Source organism: Sceloporus occidentalis, unplaced genomic scaffold (genome assembly GCF_023333645.1).
Source record: "Sceloporus occidentalis isolate IW3139 unplaced genomic scaffold, rSceOcc1.0.p SCAF_5, whole genome shotgun sequence".
Lineage (NCBI taxonomy): Eukaryota > Metazoa > Chordata > Lepidosauria > Squamata > Phrynosomatidae > Sceloporus > Sceloporus occidentalis.
Window position 1 is genome coordinate 109,761,543 of NW_028316985.1, and position 27,722 is coordinate 109,789,264.

The 27,722-nt window shown below is 37.7% G+C and overlaps 1 protein-coding gene across 1 annotated transcript in view; it reads left to right on the forward strand.

Moving 5' to 3' along the window:
• PCDH7 (protocadherin 7) overlaps window positions 1-27,722 on the forward strand; it is a 478,336-nt gene that overhangs the window by 204,227 nt on the left and 246,387 nt on the right. The window contains exon 3 of the mRNA XM_089525068.1: window positions 7,659-7,875. Coding sequence (XP_089381194.1) covers window positions 7,659-7,875 — 217 coding nt within the window. The remainder of the gene's footprint in view (window positions 1-7,658; window positions 7,876-27,722) is intronic.

Consider the following 27,722-nt stretch of genomic DNA (forward strand, 5'->3'; position numbering starts at 1 on the left):
AAAAGCCGCACCTTATGCCATGTTCACACTAAATTAATTAGAAATGACACACAGGTTGATACTGATTCATTCAAAACTCAGTAGCAAAGTAACACGATGCCCTTTGAAAGCAGGTGGAAAGGTTGCCTTTTTTGTTTTATTTTATTTTGTTTTGTTTTTGTATTTTGCTTTTGGTAGAAAATTAGAAGCATAGCCCTTGTCTAAACTGGATATTGGATACCATTTGATTTTTTTTTTAAATGAAAAAGCTGAAACGTATGTTTAACTATGGCATTGATGTGAAAGCCCTTCTGGGAAGGGCTTTCAGGGAAGCCCTTTCTTCTTAATTGCAAAAGCTAGTGTTGCAGCATAGGCAATTACATTTTTAAAAAATGGTTGCAAAATGTTTCTTTCTAAAATGGGAAAACTTTGAAGAGGAGAATCCTGGATTAAGAAACTTCACATAATTTACTCTGGCTGATATTTGCACATGGGTACAACATGCAGCTTCTGCCCCTCATCTGCAAGGCCAGCATACTTCTGCTTGCCAAATAATGAGACAAACAGTGGAAATCTATTATCATGTTTATGAAAACCACTGGTGTGGTGTGGCTTTGTTGTTGTTGTGTGCCTCCAAGTCATTTTTGGCTTATAGTGACCTTATCATAGAGTTTTATTGGCAAGTTTCTTCAGAGGATGTTTGCTGCCCTCTGAGACTGAGAGAGTGTGACTTGCTCAAGATCACCCAATGGTATTTTATGCTTGAACAGGGATTTGAACCCTGGTCTCCAGAGTTGTAATCCAGCACCCAAACCACTATAATACACTTATTTATTGCGCTTAATATTTCAGTGTGGTAGTAATTATAACAGTGAACATGAGGTGGTCCCCCAGTTGGTTGTTTTGTCAAACTATATGGAGAAATATTAAAGACAGCAATATTATGTTTGCTATCTTTCTCCAGGGCATCTTATGAAAATTCTCCTGCCTCCACTGATACTATTAGCTTCTGTATTTCACCTCTGTGAAGACATTCTGTGAATGGAGTAGGAAATGTAGGATCTGTGGCAGCTCACAGTGTACATGCTGATGGGCTGGTGAGGCCACTGGGGGTTTGAGTCTGCACTTTAAAGGCAGAAGTCACATTGGTGATTTGGCAAGTTCCACCACTGTATAGGGATGTAAATCCAGTGTTTCAGAAAATGGTTCATTCATTCGTATATTTATGTGCTGCCTTGCATCAAAATATCTCAGGGTGGTGTACAATAAAAAATAATTTAAAACATTTTTTTAATAGTGGAAATAACAGCCTAGGAAGATACAACACCAAATGAGAATGTACAAGTTAATACAATTTATAAACGTGTGTGTGTGTGTGTGTGTGTATGAACTAGAGCAAATCAACATAAAATCACACACCCAGACACACACAGCTTTTGGTTAAAAAACAAACATGTTTTTGTTTAGTGTTGTAGTGAATCCATGGTTGGCCCTAGTTCATCATTCTGTAACTGGGGCATCATGCCAAAGAAGACCCTCTTCCTGTTCCTTCCTCAGTGTATTCTCCTACTTGTGGACATGGAAAGGTACTTCTCCAGCAGACCACAGCTCTTGGACAGGAGGAGAGAGCTGTTCCTCCATGCATCAGTGTTCCAAACCAGGCTTTTACAAGTCCCCATGAGAAAAGTCAGTCTCAGCATTGGAGAAAAGAAACAATATGAAATCATAGAATCATAGAGCTGGAAGATACCACAAGGGCCTTCCAGTCCAACCCCCTGCCATGCAGGAACTCTCAATCAAAGCATACCTGGCAGATGGCCATCCAGCTTCTGTTTAAAGACCTCCAAAGAGGGAGACTCCACCACTCTTTGAGGAAGTGTGTTCCACTGTCAAACTACTGTCAGGATGTTCCTCCTAATGTTGAGGTGTAACCTCTTTTCCTGCAGCTTGCATCCATTGTTCTGGGCCTTGTTCTCTGGAGCAGCAGAAAACAAGCTTGCTCCCTTCTCAATATGACATCCCTTCCAATATTTAAACAGGGCTATCATATCACCTCTTAACTTTCTCTTCTCCGGGCTAAGTATCCCCAGCTCCCTAAGCCGGTCTTCATAGGGCATGGTTTCCAGACCCTTCACCATTTTGGTCGCCCTCCTTTGGATATGTTCCAGTTTCTCAACATCATTTTTGAATTGTGGTGCCCAGAACTGGACAAAGTATTCCAGGTGGGTTTTGACCAAAGCAGAATAGAGTGGTACTATTACTTCCCTTGATCTAGAGACTATACTTATATTGATGCAGCCTAAAATCATATTGGCCTTTTTAGCTGCCACATTGCACCATTGACTCATGTTCAACTTGTGATGGACTCCTAGATCCCTTTAACAGGTAGTTTCATTCAGCCAGGTGTTCCCCATCCTATATTTGTGCATTTCATTTTTCCACCTAAGTGCAGTACCTTAAATTTCTCCATATTCAATTTCATTTTATTAGCTTTTGGCCCAGGTTTCTAGTATATTTAGGTCATTTTGAATTTTTATCCTGACTTTTGGGTATTAGCTATTCCTCCTATAAATAAACTATTGCCACACTTGGCAAAACTGTGAAAATCATGATGGCAAAACCATGTTGACAAAAACAACATTCCTCATGTTGTTGTGTGCCTTGAAGTCATTTCCGATTGACAGCAATCCTAAGAAAAATCTATACTGGGATTTTCTTGGAAAGATTTTTTTGGAAAGGGATGTGCCCAAGGTCACCAAGTGGGTTTTCATGGCTGAGTGGGGATTCAAACTCTGGTCTCCAGAGTCGTAATCCAATGCTCAAACCACTACACCGTGCTGGCTCCTTTCAGTCTCATAATGGAGGCAAAATCTCTTGAGTTTTTTTGTTTGCTTGCTTGCTTGCTTTTGCCAGATCATAGAATCATATAATTATTGAGTTAGAAGAAACCTAATGTTCACAATACAGCCTTGTTGTGCTGAGGTAAGCAGATAGGTATTAAATCTCAAGTGCTGTGGTTTTTTGGTTTTAATCCATAATATAACATAATGGCACGAATACTTTAAGTTGTACTAGATAGTATTGATATGTAGAAGCAATGTGAAACAAGATTGGTGCTTCGGGTAGCATTCTTGGATGCTTTGAAATGTGTAGTTTGGCAAGATCTATGGAATAGTTGAATTGTCCAGAAGATATTCACACAATCCTCTAGCGCAGAGAGGTAATCATGCATAGGTTTGCTCATGGGGGACATTAAACCTTTCCCTATTCACTGGCCACTCTTTTCCTTGCTAATATTTGCAGCAGGAGGACAATAAACTTTTTTTCAGAATCATTGGAGGGGATGGCTGAAAGTCTTTACACACAGAGAGCCTTGATCAAGGTTACAGCAAGAACTGAAAGAGGTTTTAACCTATCTCCTTCTTTGCAATATAGAGGAATTGGGACATGCAGGTATTATGGTATACATACTGCTTGCTTCCCAGTAAAATAAGGCTCCTACCAATGTACCAGTTGTTTGTTGAGCTGAAAGGAAAGCATTTTTAATGGGAACCAAGGTATTTGTGGAATAGGAGTTTCTGCTGGGACAACTCTCCCCACATTCCTAGCAAAGATGGAAAATTTACTTTTGAACTAGAGTTACATGGTAGCTATGTTATTCTGGGGGTTGTAATTCAAAAAAGAACATTTCTCAATAACATTTCCCAGCACTGTTGTTGAGTTATAGTGATACAGAGGCAGATGATGGCATGAGACAGGGCACCCATAGTGATCTACAAAGGGAATCTCCCAAGGTCCCATGTAGCCCATAGATATTAATGAGTATGGGAGAAATTAGCCACTCGGCATGTTAGATCCAAACACCTCTTAAATAATTTACCCTTAAAATTTACTGACTGTGGTCTTGTCCCTTTCGTATCTGTAGCATAAAAAGGGCAGGGCTTCATGGGACTTACTGCAATCATAGCATTATTTCTTGTTGCATCATTTTGATGGTAATTAAATACACAGTTGGAAAATAAGTCACTAGAGGGCATATCAATCAGTTTTGAATGAAAGTGGTGATTACATCATTTGTGAAGATGCAATTCATGAGAAATTGGCTATTTCCCACTGGGATTTAATTTCATGAGTGAAATCACTCATGACATTTTAAAAAAAAGATATTGAGAAATTATGTGGCCTATGGGACTTCTACTTACTATGCTTGTTTCTTTCAAGAGATAAACAGCCCATATACTGCTTTGATCTAAAGAAATCATTTTTAGAAATCTTCCCATCTTATTTTCTGCATGACGGGTTTTAGCAACACTGATCCACATATGTTTTGTTTTTAAATTTGGTAGATTTTACACTCATGTACTTGAGTCACGCTAGGCGGTGGTCAGGCTTATACAATGCCACAGTTATGGCCAATAGGAATCCTCCTACAGAACTAATAGGTTTTAAAACAACAAGAACAACAAAAACAAGAACACGTTGAAGAAAGTTGATTCTTCACTTAGCACTCATAGGAACTAGGCCTGGGAACCTTTAGATGATGTTGGATTACAACCCATCATCAGTAGTCATCACAGCCAGTAGTTAGGAATGATGAGAATGGCACTCCAATAACACCTGGAGGACAAGTTGTCATTCTTCCAGTGTAGCTGTGAATGAGTCACCAATGATTTCTACAGGTATATGTTACATGTAGACTTGTAATTATTTTGAGCTCTGATTCCACCCCCTCAGCTAACATTTTTGAAGGCTTATTTGCAGGTCTGATAGCACTTGTGCTACTTCCTCTTGCAGGTGGGAGGAATCAAATGGTTATATAATGGCCAGGTGCACTTGAAAGAAAGAAAAAATCTCCACTCATATGAAGCCACCAGGAGGAAGCATGTGCAATATCACAGACCCTGACATTAAATAAAATGAGACAATACACATTGAAGGCATAAGTGGGGTACTAGTAGCAGCTGGACTGGATAAATGGAAGGGTGTGACTTTAGAGGGTGCTGTTAGCTAGACTTCTGAAGGGAAAGTCTATACCTTGTTCTGATTAAAACAACAAAAATGTTAAAATATTCTTCATATTGAATTGGAGGAAAGGATGCACTTTAGGTATCACAATGGTCATGAAGATGATCTAAATGTATGCCCTACTTTTCCTATCTTGTTCTTAAGGGGATGCACTTAGCTCTTTTCCTCCCTACTTCATTGGAACAATAAACCATGAGGTAGGTCAGGGTGAGGTATAGTGGCTGGCCCAAGGTCACTCAGTCAGTTTCCTTGCTTAGATAGGACTAGAATCCAGAACTCCCATTTCTCGGGGCAATGCTCTAACCTTAAATGTACCACAGTGTCTCCGACCTACATGAATTAATCAAATTCATGGATGGAAAGTCACCATTGTTTGTGCAGACTAAGTACTGCCTTCCTATGTATAAACACAATGTTTCAGTGCTGTTAGATACAGCCATCTGTAAGGGTTATAAGCTTTCAGAACCATCTCTTAGAGCTTTGTCACACCAGTGAGATTCTGCAAGGAAGCAGGAGTTAAACGAAAGTTAAGTTAAATTTGAATTTAAACAGAACTTGCAAATTTGGGAAGTTTATCACACTGAATTGCTGCTAAAACAAAATAACACAAAGTTAATCTGCAGTTAAAGCAGAGAAAACCAGCAGCTTTTTAAATTTTCTTTGTTCCAAATTTAAAAAGCTGCTGGTTTGCTCTGCTTTTACTGCGGATTAACTTCACGTTATTTCACGTTAACTTTGACACCGTGTGATAAACCTTGGACATTTCCAGGTTATCTTTGTGTTATATCGCATTTAACTCCTATTTTCCCACGGGATCTCGCTAGTGTGATAAACTTCTTAGTGTCCTTATGAAAATGGAATAATGGAAATAGAATCCATTGTCTATAAAACAAACAAACAAAAAATAACAAGGTGGAAGTTTATGAGCTCCATTTTCCTATGAACGGATATCTCCCACAGATGATGGAAGGGGCAGAAAGTATTTTCCTTTTGAATTTGCTGTCACTGTCCACTTAATGCAATGGGCTTTCGCTGACAAGGCTCCTCTGTCTCTCCCATTTCCCCAAATACCCTTGGGTGTCAGAGTGCAATGCATAAACTTTTATAGTGTCAGTTATTCCTCTGAGGCTGTTTTGACATTTTTGAATGAACACAAATCCATAATAATAATCAATGGACGCACAGTCCCAGTGGAAGCTTGCAGTGTCAGCTTTGGCGGCAGTAGTTTGAAGGCTTTATTAAGTCAGCTGGCAGAAACAGCCAATCTCTCAGCATTAAATTTTATGACAAGGGGAGTGGAGTGACTGAACCATTTTCTTTTTCTTCCTGTTACATCCCTTACGTGGTCTGGTTTTCAAAATCACAGACATTGATTTTTAAAATGCCCATGTGTGTAGGAGTGTTACTGGCAGCCACACTATACTGTAACATTTATGATGTCTATAAAGTCTTCTAGCATTTTGTTCTTTTCTCCAAAGAGCTTTAATGCCAGACATCATGAAGGTTTCATGCTGAAATCTTCTGTGGCAATCTTTAGCCAATGTCATTTAAAACATTTCTACGTCAGAGCTGTTTTAACACAGGCCAAATTGAAGACAGGCATATACTTCTAAAATGTGATGAGATTAAATACGCTAAGGGTAGGTGAATATTCTGTTTATTTTCTCTAAAAAAATAAATCAAAGTACACCAATTTCTTGATACATTTGAGTGAAAGAACTTGAGTTTTTAAAAGTAAAATAAAAGAGGCAATGTGAGAAAAAGTAAAATGTATAAATTTATCCATTCAGGTAGAGGGCTTTCTGTGCTTAGCCCATAAATGTAACTTTGAATTCCTAAGTATTCAGTCATATGTTATTGTTACTGAATTAGGATTGTCATTTTTAAATGATAGAATGCCATCTAAATGGTGAGCAGGTATAAAATGGGAAGAGGTGAGCCTCTTGAATTTGCCCAGTGCAAGTGGCAAAGAATTTTGTTTGGTTGATTTTGGTTTAAGAATTATGAATAGTTACACATTTATTCATAAGATTGATGGAAATAACGTGAATTTTTTTTTAAAGAGTTAAATATGAGAGAAAACATAACAGACAGATTAGTACTTTCATTCTTCTTATCAGGGTTTCCTGAAAGTCAAGAAACATATCCTTTCCACCATTTATTAAAATTGGAATATTTTCTCCACCCCATACACGATTTTCACAAACCTTTGCAACATTCCCGATGCTAGTCTTTTCATGAGAACCATTTTGCACATACAGCCGTCAGTCTTCAAGTGTCTCTCGCTCAGATACACAGAGATTAAGTCTGGTCGCCCACAACTTCCTTGAGAGAACCACCTTACACTTTGAGAAGAGCTGATATATTTAGCAGCCTTTAAACTGGTAGCCTACTGTGTCCAACCTTTGCCCTGGGAACAGTTGAAGCACTTAGATAAATGGAAGATCAGATGAAGGCTTATATACATTACACACAGTCACTGAAGCTTTCCAGGTTGTTGCTACAGGTGTAGATTAGTCATTGTTGAACCAGCGTTTAGATACTGGGGACTCAACTGTGGGGGGTTTTGTGTTATTTTATTTATTTTTTTGTTAAGAATGGCTTTCTCAAAGACCATACCTTTGAAGTGACATTCAGAATCTTTTCTTTTGCAGCCATTCCGTAGAGTGACGTTTTCAGTTGTGAGTCAGCCTCAGGACCCACATCAAGGGTCATTGCAGAGTTGCTATGACAGCGGTCTGGAGGAGTCAGAAACACCAAGCAGTAAGAGTTCTTCAGGGCCGAGGCTGGGTGCCCTTCCACTCCCAGAGGACAACTACGAAAGGACTACGCCGGATGGCAGTGTTGGTGAGGCAGAGCATATGGAAAATGGTAGGGGCAAACACAACATCCACACACTCAATTTACAGTAGTGACGCCACACAGGGTAGACTTGTCAAGAGGTCAGTTGGAAGGAAACACACACAAACATGTATTTTAAAAAGAAGCATAAACCCATGAGGCAGTAGCAAGCCAAAGGCTGGCTGCAATCCTATACATACTAAGCTGGAAGTAAGCCAATTGAATGCTGTATGACTTACTTCTGAGTAGACATGAATAGGGTTGCACTTTTAAGCATTTCTAAGCCCTCCTTCCATTTCGTGCAGAGAAATATTGACCCTGCTCTTTGACTTGAAATCACATTAAGGCTTGGATGTGCTTAACATTTGCCTGAATAGTAGGCACTCCATTTAACAGAGAATATTTGTTAAAATAAGCTAGTCATGCAACTTAAACAAGCCAACAAACTGCATAGCTGACATTGTAAAGTATATCTTTAAAATATAATCACAGAGGTGGCCAAGCCTTTTTAAATGTTCCTTTAAAAATTGGTAAGATAATAGGTGTACTATTTGTCATGTTTCTAGCAATTGTAATTATAATTATCATTAATTTTTTTATCACATTGGACTTAAACTTTTTTTCACTGGTTGCATGCACATGATACATCCTATATTTCTTGCTTCATGTATGCTTATTATAACAGGGACGGGATATTGATGGTGAAAAGAAAAGGACTGTATTTATAGTTATATCCTATTGTCTGGGGTAGAGCACAAACCATAAAGTGCCCCCAGCATATAATAGTAATTTTTAACTGCATTTATATGCTCCTTCACTGGATAAAAGCCACTGTGTGCTGGTACCAGTGACAAAGACTTTGTCTTTTATCTAAGAAATTTTAATTCACACCTTTATTCTAATAAAGCTGAAGTCCAAAAAGTGTTAATTATGGTAGGGGGAAAAGAAAATGTCTTCCTTGCCCCAGTCTTCTGCAGCTTTGCAGGAAAATGCCATCAGTACATTTCTTTTTGAAATACGGGTTTATTGATGTCAAAGCCAAAATTACAATGTGTTTCCCAGCACTGTATTTAATTTCCCTACAACTAAATACCATTTTTTACAATGTCCCATTTTTGTCTTTTGCTTTAAGTGAACATTTTTAAAACCCATTTAAAGGAGAGAGGGAGAGGGAGAGAGAGAGAGAGAGAGAGAGATTTTAAGGGTTTGTGCCCCCATGCTTTACTTGGTGGTCTGACATCTTTGAAATCAATTATATTGATTTCATTGTTATACCTCTAAATTATGTTCCTGACAGGATGATGGCATCAAATGAAACAATGTGAATTTACACACAGACATTTGTACGTATAGATATAAAAGCATAAATGGATGATGTATTGGAGTTGTCTGGAATCAACTATAGATTTACTGTGAGTCACTGTTTGTTTTAGTTACCTTTTGAGAGTTTTATATCAGCACTTAATTACATGTTCCAATGGTTTGGTTCATCTTGACATCTCAACACAATAAAAAACAGAATGGGGGGGGGGGGTGTAGAAAAATCTTACATGAGAAGAAGAAATTGTGGCTTCATTTGTTCTTTCCTTAGTCCCTGCATTAAGGAGAATATAAAATAGCATTTCTGATTATTCTGTTTGTTTTGCACATAAAGCACAATGGTGCTTTTGGAAGTGAAGATAAAGAGAATTTAGATAAGGGGGCAAGTTAAACTAAATTCAAGAGCCCACACTTATATTCAAGATTAATTTGAAGAAATCAAAGGAAACAGTGTGTTTAAAGAGCCTTTCTTGTGACTACAATCTCTAATATATTTCCTGTCATCCATACAGGATTGTCATGTTCCTCTACTTGTATGTTGTTGTTGTTATTCTTTTGGTATGGGTAACTACCACATAAGCCATGTAGTATCTTGTCAAGCCTGGAGTTAATCCATGATAAAATGCCATGGAGTCCAGGTCCTTAGCATAGAGGAATATTTAGAACATGATTATATCTAAAACAACTGCAGATAATGAATACCTATGAAACTGAAATGTCAGTCTAGACCAGTGGTTCTCAGCCTGTGGGTGACGACCTCTTTGGGGGGTCGAAAGACCCATTCACAGGGGTTGCCTAAGACCATTTGAAAACACATAGTGTATATCTGATGGTCTTAGGAACCGAGACAATTGGTTGGGGGTCACCACAACATGAGGAACTGTATTAAAGGGATGTGGCATTAGGAAGCTTGAGAACCACTGGTCTAGACTAAGTAACCATAGTTACAAACTTGTGACTCTCTTAAAGTGGCCACATTTTGAAAGTGCCACTTTCAATTATGTCGGGCCCGAACAGATAGGCCAAAATAAATCTGCTTCGGGTCACTTTGGAGGTATGCTATTTAAATGACGCATGCATCCTAAGAGGCTGGAAGCCATGCCAAAGCCATGCTCCAGTCTTAAGGACTGGAGCACGGCTTTGGCACAACTTCTGGCCTCTTAAGATGTGTGTGTCATTTAAATAGCATACTTCCAAAGTGGCCTGAAACAGCTTTATTTTGGCCTGTTTGGGCCCATCATTATCTTGGAAACAAAGTTGATCTCTGTCCCTTTGGAGAACACAAAGGCAACCTAGCAACTCAAGAACTAGGTGATTATCTTTAGGCAGTCAAAAAGCCTTCTAATGTCTACCAGGGCATTCATCAAAGCAGAAATTGGACTGGCTCTGCCCAGTGAATTTGTATTATGGGAATTGCCTCTCTTAAACATAAACACTTTGCTGAAGTGAATTTAGCTTCCATTTTTATGATGTTAGTTGCCTTAGGTCTCATATGGAAGAAAGCTGATACATAAGATCAATCAATCAATCAAAATATTTTTTTCTGGGGGAAAATCCATATTTATTATGAATACTAAGTTCTCGTTTTTATACATTTCTCTAGGATATAACACGATCTCCTCCTGCTCGATCATATAATTGAATAGCAAAAATTAAAATTGGAATGTTCCAGTTTACTTGAGAGCCTATAGCCATAGGAGCTTATCGCATGAACACTTGACCCAACTGCACCCTAACAGGATGCAGCTGGGACACGGCATGCAGGCAGGAATTATCAAACATAATTTGCTTCTGGTTCCACTGGCCAAGTACAGCCTGGCTGCACCCTGGCTCCCAGGCACATTTTGGACACCACTTTTCAAAGTCAGGAGCTTTCTGATTTAGAAAAAGCAGCCTCTGAAGCATGCCTGGGACCCAGGCTGCAGCCAGGCTGCACTCTCCCAGTGGAATTGGTGATGAATTACATGCAGTAATTCCTGCCTGCATTCCGTTAGGGTACAGTCGGATTAAATGTGTTTGAGATAAAACCCATATTTAGACTATCACTCATTCTTAAAATAAACACAGAGATACTTGTGCTTTACATTAAAACATTAACCCAACTAATAATCAAAACTAAAGTTGACCCACTGAATCAACTGGATTTATATAAGTGTTACCATATAATGATTGATCAGGTAAGTCTATACTAGCTAGCTCTAGCAACGATAGACTTTAACTTTGTTCTTAAGTTTGCATGGTTAGCTGAGTCTCTTGTGTGTTTAAGATGAACTTCTGACTTCCTGAGTATTTTTTATATGTGGAAATAACAACCACAGTCTTTTTCCAGTCCTCCAAAGTAGTTTCTGCCTCCAGAACTGAAATTGTGTTGATAGATTGATATTAATCTCGACACAGCTGAGTTTTTTGACACATATGTGAACATTCTTATACATTTAGGAAGGGCCAGTAGTTTTATACAACCAATGTGCTTATAGACTTGGTCTGGCCCACTAGGTCTCCTGAGTGAGTATAAATCAGTAACATGAGTTCTCCAAAAAGTGGGTGACATAGTGATGGAAACTATATTGTGCCAAAATTGGTCTTCTGCTGTCACTGTCTAGACTTGATTTTTCAGTAGCAGCATGTCATCTGCCTCCAGTAATTCTTGTTGGCACTGGCCTGTAGGTAATGACAGAACAAGATGCAGTGCACTTTTGCTAGTCTGTAAATGTAACATTTGACATTTGAGTGAGGGTTTTCTTTTTCTTTTCCCCCTCAAACTTCAATTCCAGCTTTTAAGCCTGCTTGTTCTAGCTTCTGGAATCGATTTGTACTGCCTAAAAATTTGTTTAGGTTCATCTTTGAAATTAATAGATTATTCTGACATCAAAAACATGGGAACTGAAACCTGTGGACCAGTCATTTGTCACATTTAATTGAAATCCAGGTAATCTCTTGTATCTTGCATGGATGGGTTTTAATCAGAGGCTTCACTGAATTCTCCATCACCTTTTCCCCACTACTCCATGGTAACTGGCCTTTTTAAAAAGGCATTTTCACTCCTAATTGGAGCAATAGCAGTATTGTGATTTGAGCAGTGGACCACAACTTTGGAGAACTGGGTTCAAATCACCACTCAGCCATGGAAACTACTGAGTGATTTTGAGCAAGTCACTTTTTTTTTTCTGCTCAAAGAAAACCATGGCAAATCCTTCTGAGCAATCTTGCCAAGCAAATCGTGTGATAGGTTCACCTTATTTTTTTAAAAAAAACTTTTATGTTTTATTTTTTACACTACAGTGTAACATAACAGTACAGAAATCTGTAAGCAGATAAATAGTGATGCTGATACATAATCTTGTGTGTCAGTCAGTATCTTAATTATCCATAACAGTGATGTGATTTATTTAGTGTTTGAGTCCAAATATGACATCCAATGTCCTTCTTTCAAAACTCAAACTGTCCAATAGTACTATCCAACATCCATTTTTATGAACCGTAGGATCTGCAGTTCCAGAACCAGATCTCATGAGCTTAATCCATGGCATCCATGTTTCAATAAACAACTCCTCTTTTTGTCATTAATTAATGCTTATTACTTTCAATTGTTTTTTACTCATTCAAAACCAAGTCCCATATTTCCCTCCACCACATAAACATGTCCCAGTACATGTTGTTTTTGTTAGCTGCCCTCAAGTCGACTTTGATTCATGGCGGTACTTAGCTACCATTATTCTTACTAGGAACACACACACACACACACACACACACACACACACACACACACATTTGATGCATAAGATCCTAATTCCTTCCCACAAAAGAGGAATAATCAGAAAAATATAGTCATATACTATTTGTTGTTTAGGAAGTGATTTAGTATCTGCTGCCAGAAGTCTCTTATATTGAGAATGTGAGCCATACATGTAATATTCCTAATTGTTATAGGTTCAAATATTCACTGTTCACAGTCAGTGTGAAGTGGCTCAATTATAATTAATTAGATATATTTAATTTGAAAGTTTAGAAAGATAATTTCTTGAGCAATCAGCTAAAGCTCTTTGATTCCTTCATTGCATTTTTTGGTGCAGGGATGGAAAGTGGACATCTTTAATGGAGGGCTTGAGAAATGTCTTCTTTTTTTTTTACCAGTTACCATGCTTGGTGGGGAATTCTGATAATGCAAGTCCAGTGAGTAATTTACCCAAGCTTTGTCCAATGAACATCTCTCTTCTTCTCCCATTATTACAAGGGAGAGTCCTGGATTTTGCACAGTAATATGTCTGGATGGGATGGCATCACTTGGTGGGCTTGTACTGAACTTGCTAGATGCATTTGATGGGGATCCAGCTGTGCATGCCTACAAATCACATGCAAGAAAGCACAATTATATATTAATCTGGGCCAATGAACTGGAAGTTTTGCAATATGCACCAAAACAGTATAGAATTTAGCAAACGTCTGATTTCAAAGTGATGTTCATTCAACTTTAAACACTTCAGCTATTACTATGAACACTGCATCAGATGGGTTATGGATTTACTGAACTATTCATGGGAATTTTTCTTGCTCATACCCCAGACTAATGTTTAAAATTTGCAGAAGAGTACACTCCTATTATTAGAGCCAGTATGGTGTATAGGTTAGAACAGCTCTGGAGACCAGGGTTTGAATTTCTGTTTGGCCTTGGAAAGCTACTCTGTTTCCTTAGGCTAGTCACACTCTCTCAGCAGGAGGCAAAGACAAATCCCTTTCTGAATCAATCTTGCCAAGAAAACTCTGATAGAGTCACCTTACGGTCATCATTAGGAAGTGTATATTGCCACCATAAGATGGCAACACACACTTCCATTCATTCACTGGGGACTGAGCAGCAGAATATTTTGCTAGATTGACCACATGGTCTTAGTATTTACAGAGGTAAGGAGAAATGTTCAAATTTGATCAACATATAGCAGCTTGATCACACCTATTTTTAGAAGTAGCCGGAACATCTCACCTCACTCCCATCCCCTGCCCTTGATGTCAACGTGTATTTTTTTTACTAGAAACTTCTGCCATCTGTTTAATATTATATACATATTTATATGTTTAGCCCTGCTGGGATGGTACCGCTTCACAATATACAATGAAGAGCCACAATTACAGGATTAATATTCTGTCCCTTCATATATATGTGAGAAAACCTACCTACAGAAAAGGTTTAGGGGAAAGGATTGCTAGAATCATTCTCTGTAACTTGCATGCTTTCTGTGCACATGTTCCTTTTGTTCTGCTTACATTCAGGAAAACCCATCTTCATTGTGCTTTGTTATATTGTTTAGCAAAGACAGCAGGTAGCTCCCATGTCAGTGAGGTGATGAATCTGTTCCAGATTTTAGTTTGAACTTTAAAAAGCTATCTACAGTGTTCAACCATTTGGAGGATCGGGTTCAGCACCTTGGACACCTTCTTTAAAGTTTAAACTAAAATCTGGAGTGAACTCACTATCTCCCTGTTTAAATCACAGAACAAATTCAGCACCCCACAAACACTGAATCCACCTGACCACATCAGTCCTGAACACACATATTATTTCTAATTTGTAGAGCTTCAGATTTTTCAATGTATGTAGTTAAGACTAGGAATGTACTTTTATTAATGCCCTATGTTTTAGGAAGACATTTGAACCATGTGTAATGATGTCTGTGGTATGAAAAGACATTTAAGTTTCAGACTTTGTGGTTTTGAACCTTCAGATATAATTAAGAAAACAGATGTTTCCACATACAGTGGAACTCTTAGCTCGGTCCTCCATCTGAGATAAATTGCAGAGAGCATAGTCCATAGTAATAATTGACAAGATTATTTTCATTATATTACAAATCCTCCAGTGTTCATGTGTTGATCCCTGTCATTTCAAGACTGCCTTTTTATCTCAAAGTGTAAAAATCTAAATACACTGAGGAAAGATGTGTCTTCTCCAATGATTGAAGTGTAAGCTGTTTGATCAATACAGTCTGGTCTTATTTGAAGGCTTCTGCCTTGACCCAGCCATTGCTGAGATACTGGGCAGTTCTGCTGTGTTCCTGTAAATCCCCCACCTATAAAACCTCCCCTTTGATTTTTAATGCTGAGATCACATGGATAGACTCTCTTTGTTCAAATTAATGGTCACTTCTGCATTCAGGAGCTCTTGGTGGACATGAGAGCATGTAAACAAACTCTGCATTAAAGCAGATCTTCCCTGCCTAGTTTATCTCATTCTCAGAACTGGAGATAGGACTGAGAAAAACACGTCAGTTTTTAGAAATATTTTTTCATGCTCTAAGGAACCTGTGTTTGTCATCATACAGTCTGACCCCCTTCCCCAGGCTTTGTGATTCTCTTGGCTATCTGTAAAGTCAAGTAACTGGAAGGCTATTTCTATATGATTTCCCTTTCTCCATTAAAGTATGATTGGATGGGAATCATGTAGCCTCCAAGATGTTGCCAGACTGCAACTCTCAACAGCTCCAACATATTTAATAATGAGGAATGCTGGGAGCTGCAGTCCAGCACCATTTGGAAGGCCATATGATTACCATCCCCGTTTCTGAGATATTCACACACACACATTGCATTTCAAAGTCTGAAATTTAGGTTGTTATTTTATGCATCCCACTAGTTACAGCATGCTGAAGAATTACTGTACTTTGGAAAGCGTGCTAATTATCCCTATAGCAGGACCATAACTTGTAATGACTAATGCAGTGGTTACATAGGAATGCAAGTTCCAGAGCAGAATTTCAAAATACAAATGTTGATTGCACTTTTTACTTATAAATGTTGTACTAATTTTGAGGCTTCACTTTAAATATTCTACAGAATTAAACAGACACAATATTTGTACATCTGAGTGCATTCTGCATAGTTTTAGTTAAGTCTCTGTTTATAGATGAAAGATTTTCTTCAGAATAAGCTTAGTATTTTGTTGGAGTAATATTTTGTGACTGTGTTTGCCTTGAAAGAATGTCACTGAGGCCTTTCACCTCTTTGACACCCAGGAATATTTTTTTGCATTAGTAAAGAATTTAATGACAAAAAGAAATAATATTATTAATAATGTAGGAACTGCCTTTCTGATTCAGAAGAAAACTCAGTCTAGTCAAGCATTCAGTGGACAGTGAATCTGGTAAGCTTAAATGCATAAAGATATTCTGTCTTTGAAATACAAACTTCATTTTAACTGTGATGGTGAATATTTTTCATAGATTTGTCCTGTGCTGTTCTTTCTCCACCATCTCCACCCTCAGGAAGAAGAGACTGCTTTTAAAAATAACAAAATCTACTTTTCTAGTTCTTACTGGTAATCTGTTACAATTTGTTTTCTGAAAGAAAATCCAGTTTTTGTGTAAAATACGTCTTTTCTGCAAACAAAATGGCATTTTCTGTGCAAATTCCCAACAACAACTTTTTCAGTTTTCCTCTGTGGTAATAAAAACAGTACAAAATTTACAAAGCGTTACATTTAGGAAATGTAACTGTTGTCACCTCAGTTGAAGCTGAGTTCACTTACAGTGTTTGGGAGTTACTGCTAGTGATTGATGGATCACTAAAACCTTGCTGTGATCTTCATGAAACCCAAAATTTGGTGAAACTTTGATAAAGTATATGGCTTATAGTATAACAGACAGACAACTATTTTAAATTATAGCACCAATTTCTTCATCAGTATCCCCATATTGATAATGCATATTCTTCCTATATTTAAATAGTGCTGGTTAAACATTTTACAACTACAGTAGTTATATCACAATGCAGTTTAAGGAGCTGGCCTTGACTTTGAAAGTACCCAAGCCTTTACAAATGGTTCTTCTCCATAGTTAAAATGATGCATATAAGGTAGACCTGACTTTTATGAACTGGATCTGTCCAAAGGTTGTGGCTTTTGTATTAATATATGCTTAAACAGAACATTTTTAGAAGGAGAATAGAAATGAGAGCTACTTATGCAATCTGAACAGGATCCTTGGGTGGTGCAAAAGTTCATCATTTCAATGGATGTTCCATTTCAAGTCTTTACATGCATTCTGGCAATTCCATGCAAACATGTCCTGGAGGCTTTTTTTCTTTTTCTTTTTCTTTTTCCTTTTCTTTTTGCATTGTGTCTTTGGTATTACTTGATTGATGGGAGAGAAAAGAAGCAAAGCAGGGGGGGAAACTAAAGGTTAAAATGTAAAGGACAGTGAAGTCCCATTCTTGATAATTAAAACAAGTTTTAGCACAGATTCCCCCCCCCCCCCAAGATTCACAAGCTTAGCCCTTAGTACTCAGTTCTAATTTAGTGGGAGTTATGAATATAAATCCCTTTTGAAAAGAGATTAGGTAACCCTTGGTTTCAGAGAGAAGAATGAGCAATTTGTATGAGAAAAAGGCAAAAGAAATTGAAGCTATAGGGTTGAATTAACTCTGAAAGTGTTTATTTGTGCTTTCCAAGCAAATGGGTAATTAGAGTTGGCTCATGACCAAACTATTATACTTTCAATTAATGACACATTTAAAATAAAAAACATGCAGCATCCACAAAGTATAAAATCCAGATTTTAAGTATGATCATAGTACCAAATATAGCACAAATGGAGTGTGTAAAGGACCTAAAAGCCCAGAGCACTGTGTGCTTCCATTACAAAGGAGATGTTTAGATAGTCATCCAACAGTGTTTGATTAATTTGTGGCACCTCAAATAATAAGAAGACAATTGTTATTCTTGAAATCATTTACAAAGGAACCTAAACAGAAAAAAAAAGTCTGATGTGATGAAATGCTTAAAGATTTTGGTAAACTATGGCCCAAAACAGATGATGCATGCCCCCGGATTGTGCCAAAGCTGCACCAAGGCTGCCTAAGGCAGCCCAAACCCAGCCACAAAAGGAGCACAAAAAATGCTCCTTGCCAAGAGTCCATAGCAGACCATGTGGTGCCAGTCTCGGGACCACAATGTCTAGTCACTGTGGTCCTGTGCTGAATGGGAGGCTGCTCCAAGCTGCGTATCTGTTTGACCGCATAATCTGAAAGAGGATGGAACCATTTGATACAACATAAAATCTTTAATGGGACATCACAATAAAATAGTGGCAACATTTATCTTGGCCACTGAAATGAAGGTGAACAACAATGTGTGTGTATGCATATGCATATGTGCACACGTACACACACACACACACACACACACACACATATGGTTTTACCAAGTGCAAAGTGTCATGCATATAATAAGCAGATGCCTATTGGACCTTCTACTAGAAAAAGAAGGCAGTAGCTCTCTCTTGCCTTTGTCTCCCAACAACTAATTCATAGACATAACTTGTATTATTGGAGGTAACGTACAACCATAATTACTTGTAGGCATTGTAGTCTTACATGGATTAATTCAAATTCCTTCTGAAGTTATGTATGCTCAGTGCACAATGCAGTGCCCTAATAAGTGGCTACAGTTACAATAGGTATGGATTTATGTGTTGTAATTTAGATCTTGGTGGGATGTGGTGGCTTAGTGGTTAGGACACTGACTATGATGACTGCAAGGTTGGCAGGCTGGCTGTTTAAACCCAAGCATCACATGATGGAGTGAGCTCTCACCACTAGTGTCAGCTTCTGCCAACATAGCAGTGTGAAAGCCAATAAAAGTGCAAGTAGATAAATAGCTACCACTTTGGGGTGAAGGTAGAATGTTCCATGCAGTCATGCTGGACACATGAGCATGGATTAATCTTTGATAGTGCTGGCTCCCTCAGCTTAGTAACATAGATGAGCATCACCCCCTACAGTGAGCCATAACAATCCTGTCAAAGGGGTAACCTTTACCTTTACCTTTTTAATCTAAATCTTGCATTAATCTAAGGGGAGGATGCCTACCTTTGTGTTATTATGCTCCAATGTTGTGTACATGTACCTGGGAGTCAGTTTTACTGAGTACCCATTCCCACTTACATCTAAACTGGTTTGCGATTTGCCTTCACTCCATGTTGGTGAATCGATTCCAAAATGTCCATCATTCCCACTATGAAAGCAGATCTTCTCATTATCCTCTTGCAATTGCTTCTTTTTTGGCACGATTGTCATCCCCACTAGTTTGTGCCACTTCAAAATGCATACCAATCATCTGCGCATAATTGGTGATGTAAGCGGCAGCCTGGCTTGGTAACTATATATATTTTTTAATTGTTAAGACAATTCGATTCATTGGTTTTGCAACTACTTGCCTCACTGAGCTGCCGATCGCCCGGCTTGCTGCCCAAGTAATTGCAAGTAGTTGCAAAATCAGTTAATCAAATCTTTGATCAATTTTTTTTAAATCATGTACCCATAGGTCACACCACAAGCACAAAGTCAACACTGAGAGGGGGGGAAATGGTGGATCTACCAAAAACTGAAGAGGGATAGCAAACACCCTTTGCCATTAGTCCCTCCCCTCCAGAATGATGTGATTCAGATTCGTTGTTCCCACTTGTTGAACACACTTCAAAATCATTTTTTTAAAAAAAATAACTACCCAAAAACTAGTGTCAGGAAAAGTCAGGGTTTTTTGCATTTGCCTCACTTCATCATGAAGTCGAACTCAAACACAGTAGGATCAGAACCAGTTTCAAACGGGAACAATGGTCATATAACCTGATCAGCAATTCACTTTAAATCATAGTGGGAATGCGGCCTGACTTGGTCTGTCTGTGAAGCTTGTTCTGTTCCAAATTGTTATTTTTTCCAGTGACAGTGTCCATATAAGATTGCAATATTTTTCTTCACTGAAATCCTAATGACTGTTGATGTAGTCACTGAATACGTTTTCGATCACACTTTAAAAATATATACATCTTTGTACACATTTCCTAACTGACTGAAAGATGCACACAATGTCCTTTAGTAACCTTGACACATTTTTATGTACGTTTACCCCGAATGGAGTCACTTTTCAAATGTTCAGTATTTTTTGGTTTGTGAATTATTTTACAAAGGTTACAGATTTACAGATTTCAGATTGCAAATTATACTCAGGCCCAATTCCAATCCTGTGCATTTATATAACGAATGGATGGTATGAGACCATTAGCTGTAAGGGTTTTTGAATCCATTTGTTCCCTGAAAAATGTCTTCATAGGCAGATAGTCTTATCCTCTTGTTTTGTTTTGTTTTGTTTTGTTTTTGTAAAACAGCCTTACGACAGAATTTGTATTGAAGTGCACATAACCTCCCACAAACACAACTGTAGCATTGTTTGTGGTTTTTTTCCCTTCTAAATGCCACCCTGACCTATGGAGCAAAGAGAAGTAGTTTTCTCACAAGATGGAATTACACAGACAGACTCCTATTGTATCCTTTGGCTATTTAAAAACAAAACAAATTGTTACTGAGCTAGGTCTTTGGACATCACAAGGTGGCTGCGAAAGGACCAGACCTCATATTTTTAATTTCATTAGATAATTGCCTGATTTTTGAGAAGGATATGAATGTGTCCATGTTAGTTTCCATACTTGTTTGTCTGAACCTGAGATAGAGTCTTGTTTGTGCTGTATCTAAAAACTAATGAGTCTTAAAAGAGCCCTGCAGAGCCACCTGTTCCTTTACTGTGAAATCAAGGTGTATATCTAAAACTGCATGCAAACGAGGCAAAAGGCAAGTGTGTAACTAAAATACTTTCCCCCCTCTGTGGGTGGGATAATGGATGGTTTGCTTTCTTGATCAAATTATTCCTTCATTTTGTGCATTTTGTTTGTTTATTTGTTTATGAAACCTGCAAACTGTGCTATAAGAGATCGCAACCATTGACAGAGAAAAAAACACGTTGAGTGCCTTTGTGTCAGCTGATTTTGTCTAGAAAACCCGTACAAGTGCACAATCCTTGTATTACTCTTTCTCTGGGAATGATCTTTTTGAAAGCTCCAGCCATATTATTGTAGATTACATTAGAGAAGGTTAATTGGTTTTATTCTTGAAGGTGCCTTTTTTCCTCGCTGTCAGCACATATAAGCTCAGTGGAAAGGATGCTGTGCCACTTTTGTGGTCCAAAGGAAATGACATTTTATATGCTCATGAATTGCTAATATAATCTGTGCATGCAAAATTGCAAGAGAGAGAGGGGGGGTGGGAGAGAGAGAGAGAGTCTAAGCTTGTCTGAAACAGTGTGGGTGGGTTGCAATGCAACCTGTGAAAAATGACCCCTGATTAGAATTTCTCTTCTAATGAAGAACATACCTGGCTATTATTATTCCCTGGTTCAGCACATTCTTCTTATGCTACTTGGGAGCTAGATTTAATAACTGATCATGTGGGAGATTATTTCTATCAGTGGTGGTTTATCTTCTTAGCTGGTGGTCCTCTGACACAGCTGCGGCTTCTCACTGTGAGTTCAGGGTAGGCTTTATGGTGTAACATTCCATTGAAATTGCAATTCCAGGAATGTTGTTATGCACTTAGCAAATGCGGAAGCTTTAAACAATTTATTTTGCCTCACTTATCCAGTGTTTGTTGGGATTGGTGGATTCACTAACATCCAAACTTTCTCATGTGTATGAAGCTATTTTTTAAAAAACCCTTTCGATTGCATTTGAGTAAAATAGGTTTGCTTTTCCAATTAGATGGCATAAGTGAAATCTCTAAATTGGTTAAGATTCCAAATATGTGTTCTTTGTCACTCCTATGTGTGGGCTCAATTAAAGTAGTTTTTTTAATGGCATCATAAGCACAATCATTCCTAATTGTCTTGAGACAGGATATCATCATGGAAAGAAGTGACTTGTTATGTGTGTCAGGGTTCCTTCCTGAGCTTGGTGTTGTTCTATATCTTTACAAATGACTTGGCTGATGGAATAAAAGACACATTTATCAAATTTCCAAATGATATCAAATTAGGAAGGGTAGCTAATACTCCTGAGGACAAGATGAGAAACCAAGATGATCATGACAAGGCTGGAGATATGGGGCAAAAAGAACAACATGAATTTCAACAGTAATAAATGTGAGGTGCTACAAGTAGGCCAGAATATGAAAGGTACACATAGAATATGAGAGACACATTGTTTGAAAATATTACAAGTGAAAAGAATCTAGGGGTCCTAGTAAACCGCAAGCTCTACATGGCTCAAGAGTGTGATGGGGTAGCAAAAAATGCTAATACTATTATACTCTGCATCAACAGGGGTATAGTGGCCACATTAAAGGAACTAGTAGTGCCACCCTATTCTGCTTTGATAATTCAGCTCCTAGAGTATTGTGTCCATTTCTGGGTACTGCAGTTCAAGAATAATACTCACAAGCTGGAACAGGAGGGCAACCATGATGATTAAATATCTGGAAACCAAGCTCTCTGAGGGACATCTTAGGGAGCTGGATATGACTCAGAGTATGGAAGACTCTTCTTTTATGAGATTAGATGGTACTCATATGGATACCTTATTGCATGAAGGACAGTTTTTTAAATTGCTTAATTGCTTAATAAGTAAATAAATAAATAAATAATATAAAATAACACTAGATAGATACTATGAAGATGGATAAAAAGAACAAACAACAACAAACAGCATCAACCCATTTTATATGGGAGTAAAAGAAAGAACAGAAATCAAGTAAGACTTTACCACATTCACATGGATCATTCTCTCTTCATTTTTGTTCCACAGAGACCTGAATCTCCACAATGATACAATCCCTGATGTTCTCACTACATTTTAAGTCCCTGAATATCTCCAGAGCAATTTAAACCTTGTCCCCATTCACACTTAATACCCACTGGAGAGAAAATGGCACAGCCACCATTTCCAGTACCGCTGCCATGCAACCCAGATTGATTTCGTAGCATACTCACACTACCGAGGATCTGAATTGCTCCAGCACTTTAAAAATGATGCAGTAAGGGACCCAGTGTCAAATGCACGAGTTAAGTGGGTTTTCCCATGCACATACATACATCTGAAAATTGAACCAGGTGCATTTGGGGCCAGTCTGAACATCATATAAATAACCCAGTTTCACACTGGGTTATTTCTGTAGTGTGAATGGGGCCATAAGATGTGGCCCTTCTGGTGCGTCCACATACACTTGAGGTCAAAGTAGGACATTTAACATGATGGTGGTCACTATATGGAATAATCCTCTGCTTTAAAATTAATCATGTATCAACAATTATTATTTCCAGAAACATGTTGAAACACCTGTTAATGTAGGTGGTTTTAGTTTACCATATATATAACTTCTGTAGAGGTATAAATATGTAGTATACTGATTTTAGTTACTGGTTTTATATGGTATGTGTTTATTATTAGTGTACACCACTTTGGCATCTAGAAACAAAAGATTTATAGTTAGTCATAAGCAAACAAACATATAAATAATTGTAAACTACATGGGACAAGTGATTATTCTACAGCTGTATCATTCCTATTCTTATTCCTAATTTATTTAATTAAAGTATTTTATGATGCCTCTCTCAGTACATAGAGGTATCAAAAGACTATATTAAAATTATAATAAATACATAAAAGCAGTACCCAATCCAAAACAGCAGCTATAACCCATATATCAAACCAGTAGTACCAATAACATCAGCCACCTGTATCTCAGAGTAACTGCATTATACAAACTATCTCTTTATTAAAAATCTTTCCTCTGGCACCTGGCAGATATTATATTAGGCATTAGGTGGATCTCTGTTGTAAGGGAGGTTTTTTGTTATTAGTATCTGTTGTTGTTCTTCTTGGTGGTGGTGTTGTGTCATGAATGTATGTAATGTCCTTACTCATAAGCAAGAAGGAGATGAGGCAAGAAAAGCAGTAAGGAGAGGATTTAAAAAAAAAATCAAGTGGTAATAGGGGAAAGTATCAGGTATCAAATATGAAATATCAACATATAAATATGAAATATATATACATCCATGTACTTAAGAGTTTATTTTATTTGGCATAGCATGTTTAAGCTAAGCCTATGAAAAGGGTATTACAAGGAAGACAGACATGATACATTAATTTTGTTAAATAATTTACTACACCTAGTAGTGAAATGTATTCTCTATGCTTTGATGGAATCATTTAATGATCGTATTTCATGAGATGAGAAAGTAAACCCAATACCATTTTTAAAAATCCACAATAAAACCTACCACATGGTTTGTAGTGTTCAGAAGAATGATGCTAAAAATGAGCACCTGGAAGCAACAAAACAAATGCAAATATTTTTTGCTAACCACTAGAACATCTGGATTGTAGGTGTGTTATGTCAAAGCACAGTCTTAACCTAGAGAATTGGGGTGTGAAAAATTGAAATCTTTTATGTTGTCTCTGACCACATATGAAGCAAGAGATGTGCTCTTGCTGGAGCACTGGATTCTGGGCTGATCTCAGTGCTGGCAAATGCTTATTGGAGCCAACCTCAACTGCAGCCATCTTTCCAATGAAAAGATGTTTATTTCTGTATACTTAAAATGAAAAAGGAGGGGAAGAAAAATATTCTTGATATCAATAAGCACTCCTTTCTTAACAAAATAAAATAAAAAATAAGTGCAAAACTAAGCAGAGCTTTTCTCCTGCTCTTCATGAAAACAAGTAAAACTGAATGGTGCCAGTAACACATTTTTGTGTACAAATAAAATAAGGGGGAAGGGAAACTAATATTTTCCGTCTCCAAATTGTTTCATGCTACTTGCACAAAATGTGATTTGGGTAGGTCCCTACTCCCTGGTAAGTCCTTGCAACATTCTACCCCCTTTACTATTTCTGTTAGTGCCCCATAGTTTGGGAAGATTGCCATCTTTATCCTACAAAAAGTGGCTATAAACCTTTGTAAACTTGCTTCAAACCTAGTAAAACCTATCCACGCTTAACTCATTTTTTTTTTAAAATGTGTTTGCTCTTAATATATCCATGCTTATTTATCTCACCAGCATGGTGCATACCTCTTTCTTTTCCCTGTTTGACTTTTTATTACTGGAGCCATTAAAGACAAATGTGTGTTTATGTGTTTGTATTAATGTACATTATAAACATACAGACATACATTCGAACTATAATGGTTTTACATTATCAGTAGTCTTAGTTGTGCAAAAAGATAATAAAATAAACTAACCATTCTAATGTAACTCTGTCTTTGGGGGAGCACATTGATTTATGAGCATTCCTAACAATCTGGGTTTTTTTTAGGTTTTTGGGGCTATGTGGCCATGTTCTAGAAGAGTTTTTTTCCTGACATTTCTCATGCATCTGTAGCTGGCATCTTCATAAACCCAACATCTGATGCCAGCCACAGATGCTGGTGAAACATCAGGAATAAATTCTTCGAGAACATGGCCACATAGCCTGAAAAACCCACAAAAAACGATGGATGCTGGCCATGAAAGCCTTCAACTTCACAATTTCTGTTTTTCCCCCCCGCTGCTTTTTGCATGCTGCTATAGGATCGCTGACTTGACAAAGTGTCTTAACCCATTTTGTGGAATGATAGTGGCAGTCTCTTTCAGAGCCTAGAGAGTCATTTATTTAAAAATATAATTGGTTATGTGTTATAATTCCAAGGTCTCCCTTGTTCTTATAGTTGCAGTTTTAAAAAGTAACTTTTACTTTTTCATTTCTTGCATACAACTTTAATAATGTTAATATATATATATATTGGAATGCTACAAGCCTCTGTAGTGTAGTATAAAATGCACATGCCAAGCTATCTCCCAATGGTTCAGCACTCACAATAGAGCATGAGATACTGTGTTATTCAGTCCCTGAAATATGTGATATTTCTCTCCTGTTTTGTGCAGCCTTATCTCCATTATTGTAAAAAGTTATATTTCTCTACAAAAGAAGTGAAGCTATCCTCAAGTTACTGTTGTAGTGAAATGTAGTTACAGTGGGTCCTTGGTATCCTGGTTTGGTTCCAGGACCTCCTGTAGATGCTCATGACCCATTATAGACAGTGGGGTAGTAAAACCTCTCAGGAGGAGGAGGAGTGAAGATAGGAGGAAAGAACACCAATAATCTAAGATATGTGGTCAACACAGTATTAATAGCAAAAAACATCAATGACTTGGAACAGTTACTAAGGAAGGTCAATGAAGAAAGTGCAAGGGCAGGCCTGCTGCTAAACATAAAGAAAACAAAAATATGACCATGGAGGACCTACATAAGTTTGAATTAGACAATGAGGAAATTGAAATAGTAAAATATTTCTTGTATCTGGGATCAAACATTGCCCAGAACAGAGACTGTTTATCAAGAGATAAGAAAACTAGGAATGGAAAGGGCAGCCATGAAAGAGCTAGAGATTATCATAAAGTAAAGATATACTGTACCACTGAGCACCAAAGCTAGAATCATCCAAGCCATAGAGTTCCTGATCCCTATGGATGGATGTGAGAGCTGGACAGTGGAAAAAAGCAGATAAAAAGAAAATCCACATGCCAATATATCTGCTGAGTACTGAGGATACTGTAGATAGCCAGAAAAACAAACATATGAGTCCTTGAGTAAATCAGTCTGGAAATATCCCTAGCTGCCAAGATGATTAAATTGGGGCTGTTGTACTTTGGTTGCATCATGAGAAGGCATGACTCATTGGAAAAGACAATAATGCTGAGAAAAATTGAGGATAGAAAAAGGCGAGGTAGACTGCACACCAAATAGCTAGACTCAAATATGAAGGACACAGGCATGAATCTACAGGAAATAAGCAGAGTAGTGGAGGACAGGGAGAATGGGAGATGCCCATCCACAGGGTTCCTATGAGTCGAAGACAACTCAAGGGCAGCTAAGAACAACAACAACAACAACAACAACAACAACAACAAAAATTGCTGTCAAGCATGGAGCAGCAGGTGGTGGGCTAGCCCATTCTTATATTGACAAGAATTTTTCCTGAAGCCCTCTTGCCATAGGCCATACTTAGAATATTATAGAATATTAAGTAATTACTAATATCATTCTAAATTGTTTTTTCTACTTCTGGTTCAATTTAAACTTTCCTGATCCCTGAGCTTACTGAGGCTCCATTTCTGTTTTTTTCTCTAGTAGCTTAGCAGCATTCAGCTTTAGTTGCACTGAGCATTTTCAGGACTTGTTGAGGCCTGTCTTCCTAATCACAACTGTGACTAGTCACAATAGGGATTTCCATTAATTGTGTTCAAGGATAGTAAATAGGTCACGAGCCTACTTATTCAGTCTTCAGAGATTGCCCATACTTGTATATATTTAAAAAAATAAAGCATCCATAAATAGCTTCAGCCAGTATTTTGCTCCAGGTGGTAGCATCTGAGCACCAAAGGAAGAATAAAAAACATTCCACAGCAATTAAAAGTGTTTTTAATGCAGTCTTTCCATACAGCACTGACTAGAAATGTTTTAAAGTAACAGGAATTAGTTTGCCTGAATCTCCAAAAATGTTTAGGACTCATTAGAATAAAGAAAATAATGCTAACAACTTTCCAAAACCTTAATTTAGAACTTGGCTGAAATTTGGTTTTAGCTGAAAATCTTTAGAGATGGTTTGGATGTGACACAATATTTTGTTGTTTAAAACAATTATATCCAAAGAAAGGATATTGATGGTGTAATTCAGCTTCCTGGAGGAGAAAAAGGAGGAGGAGG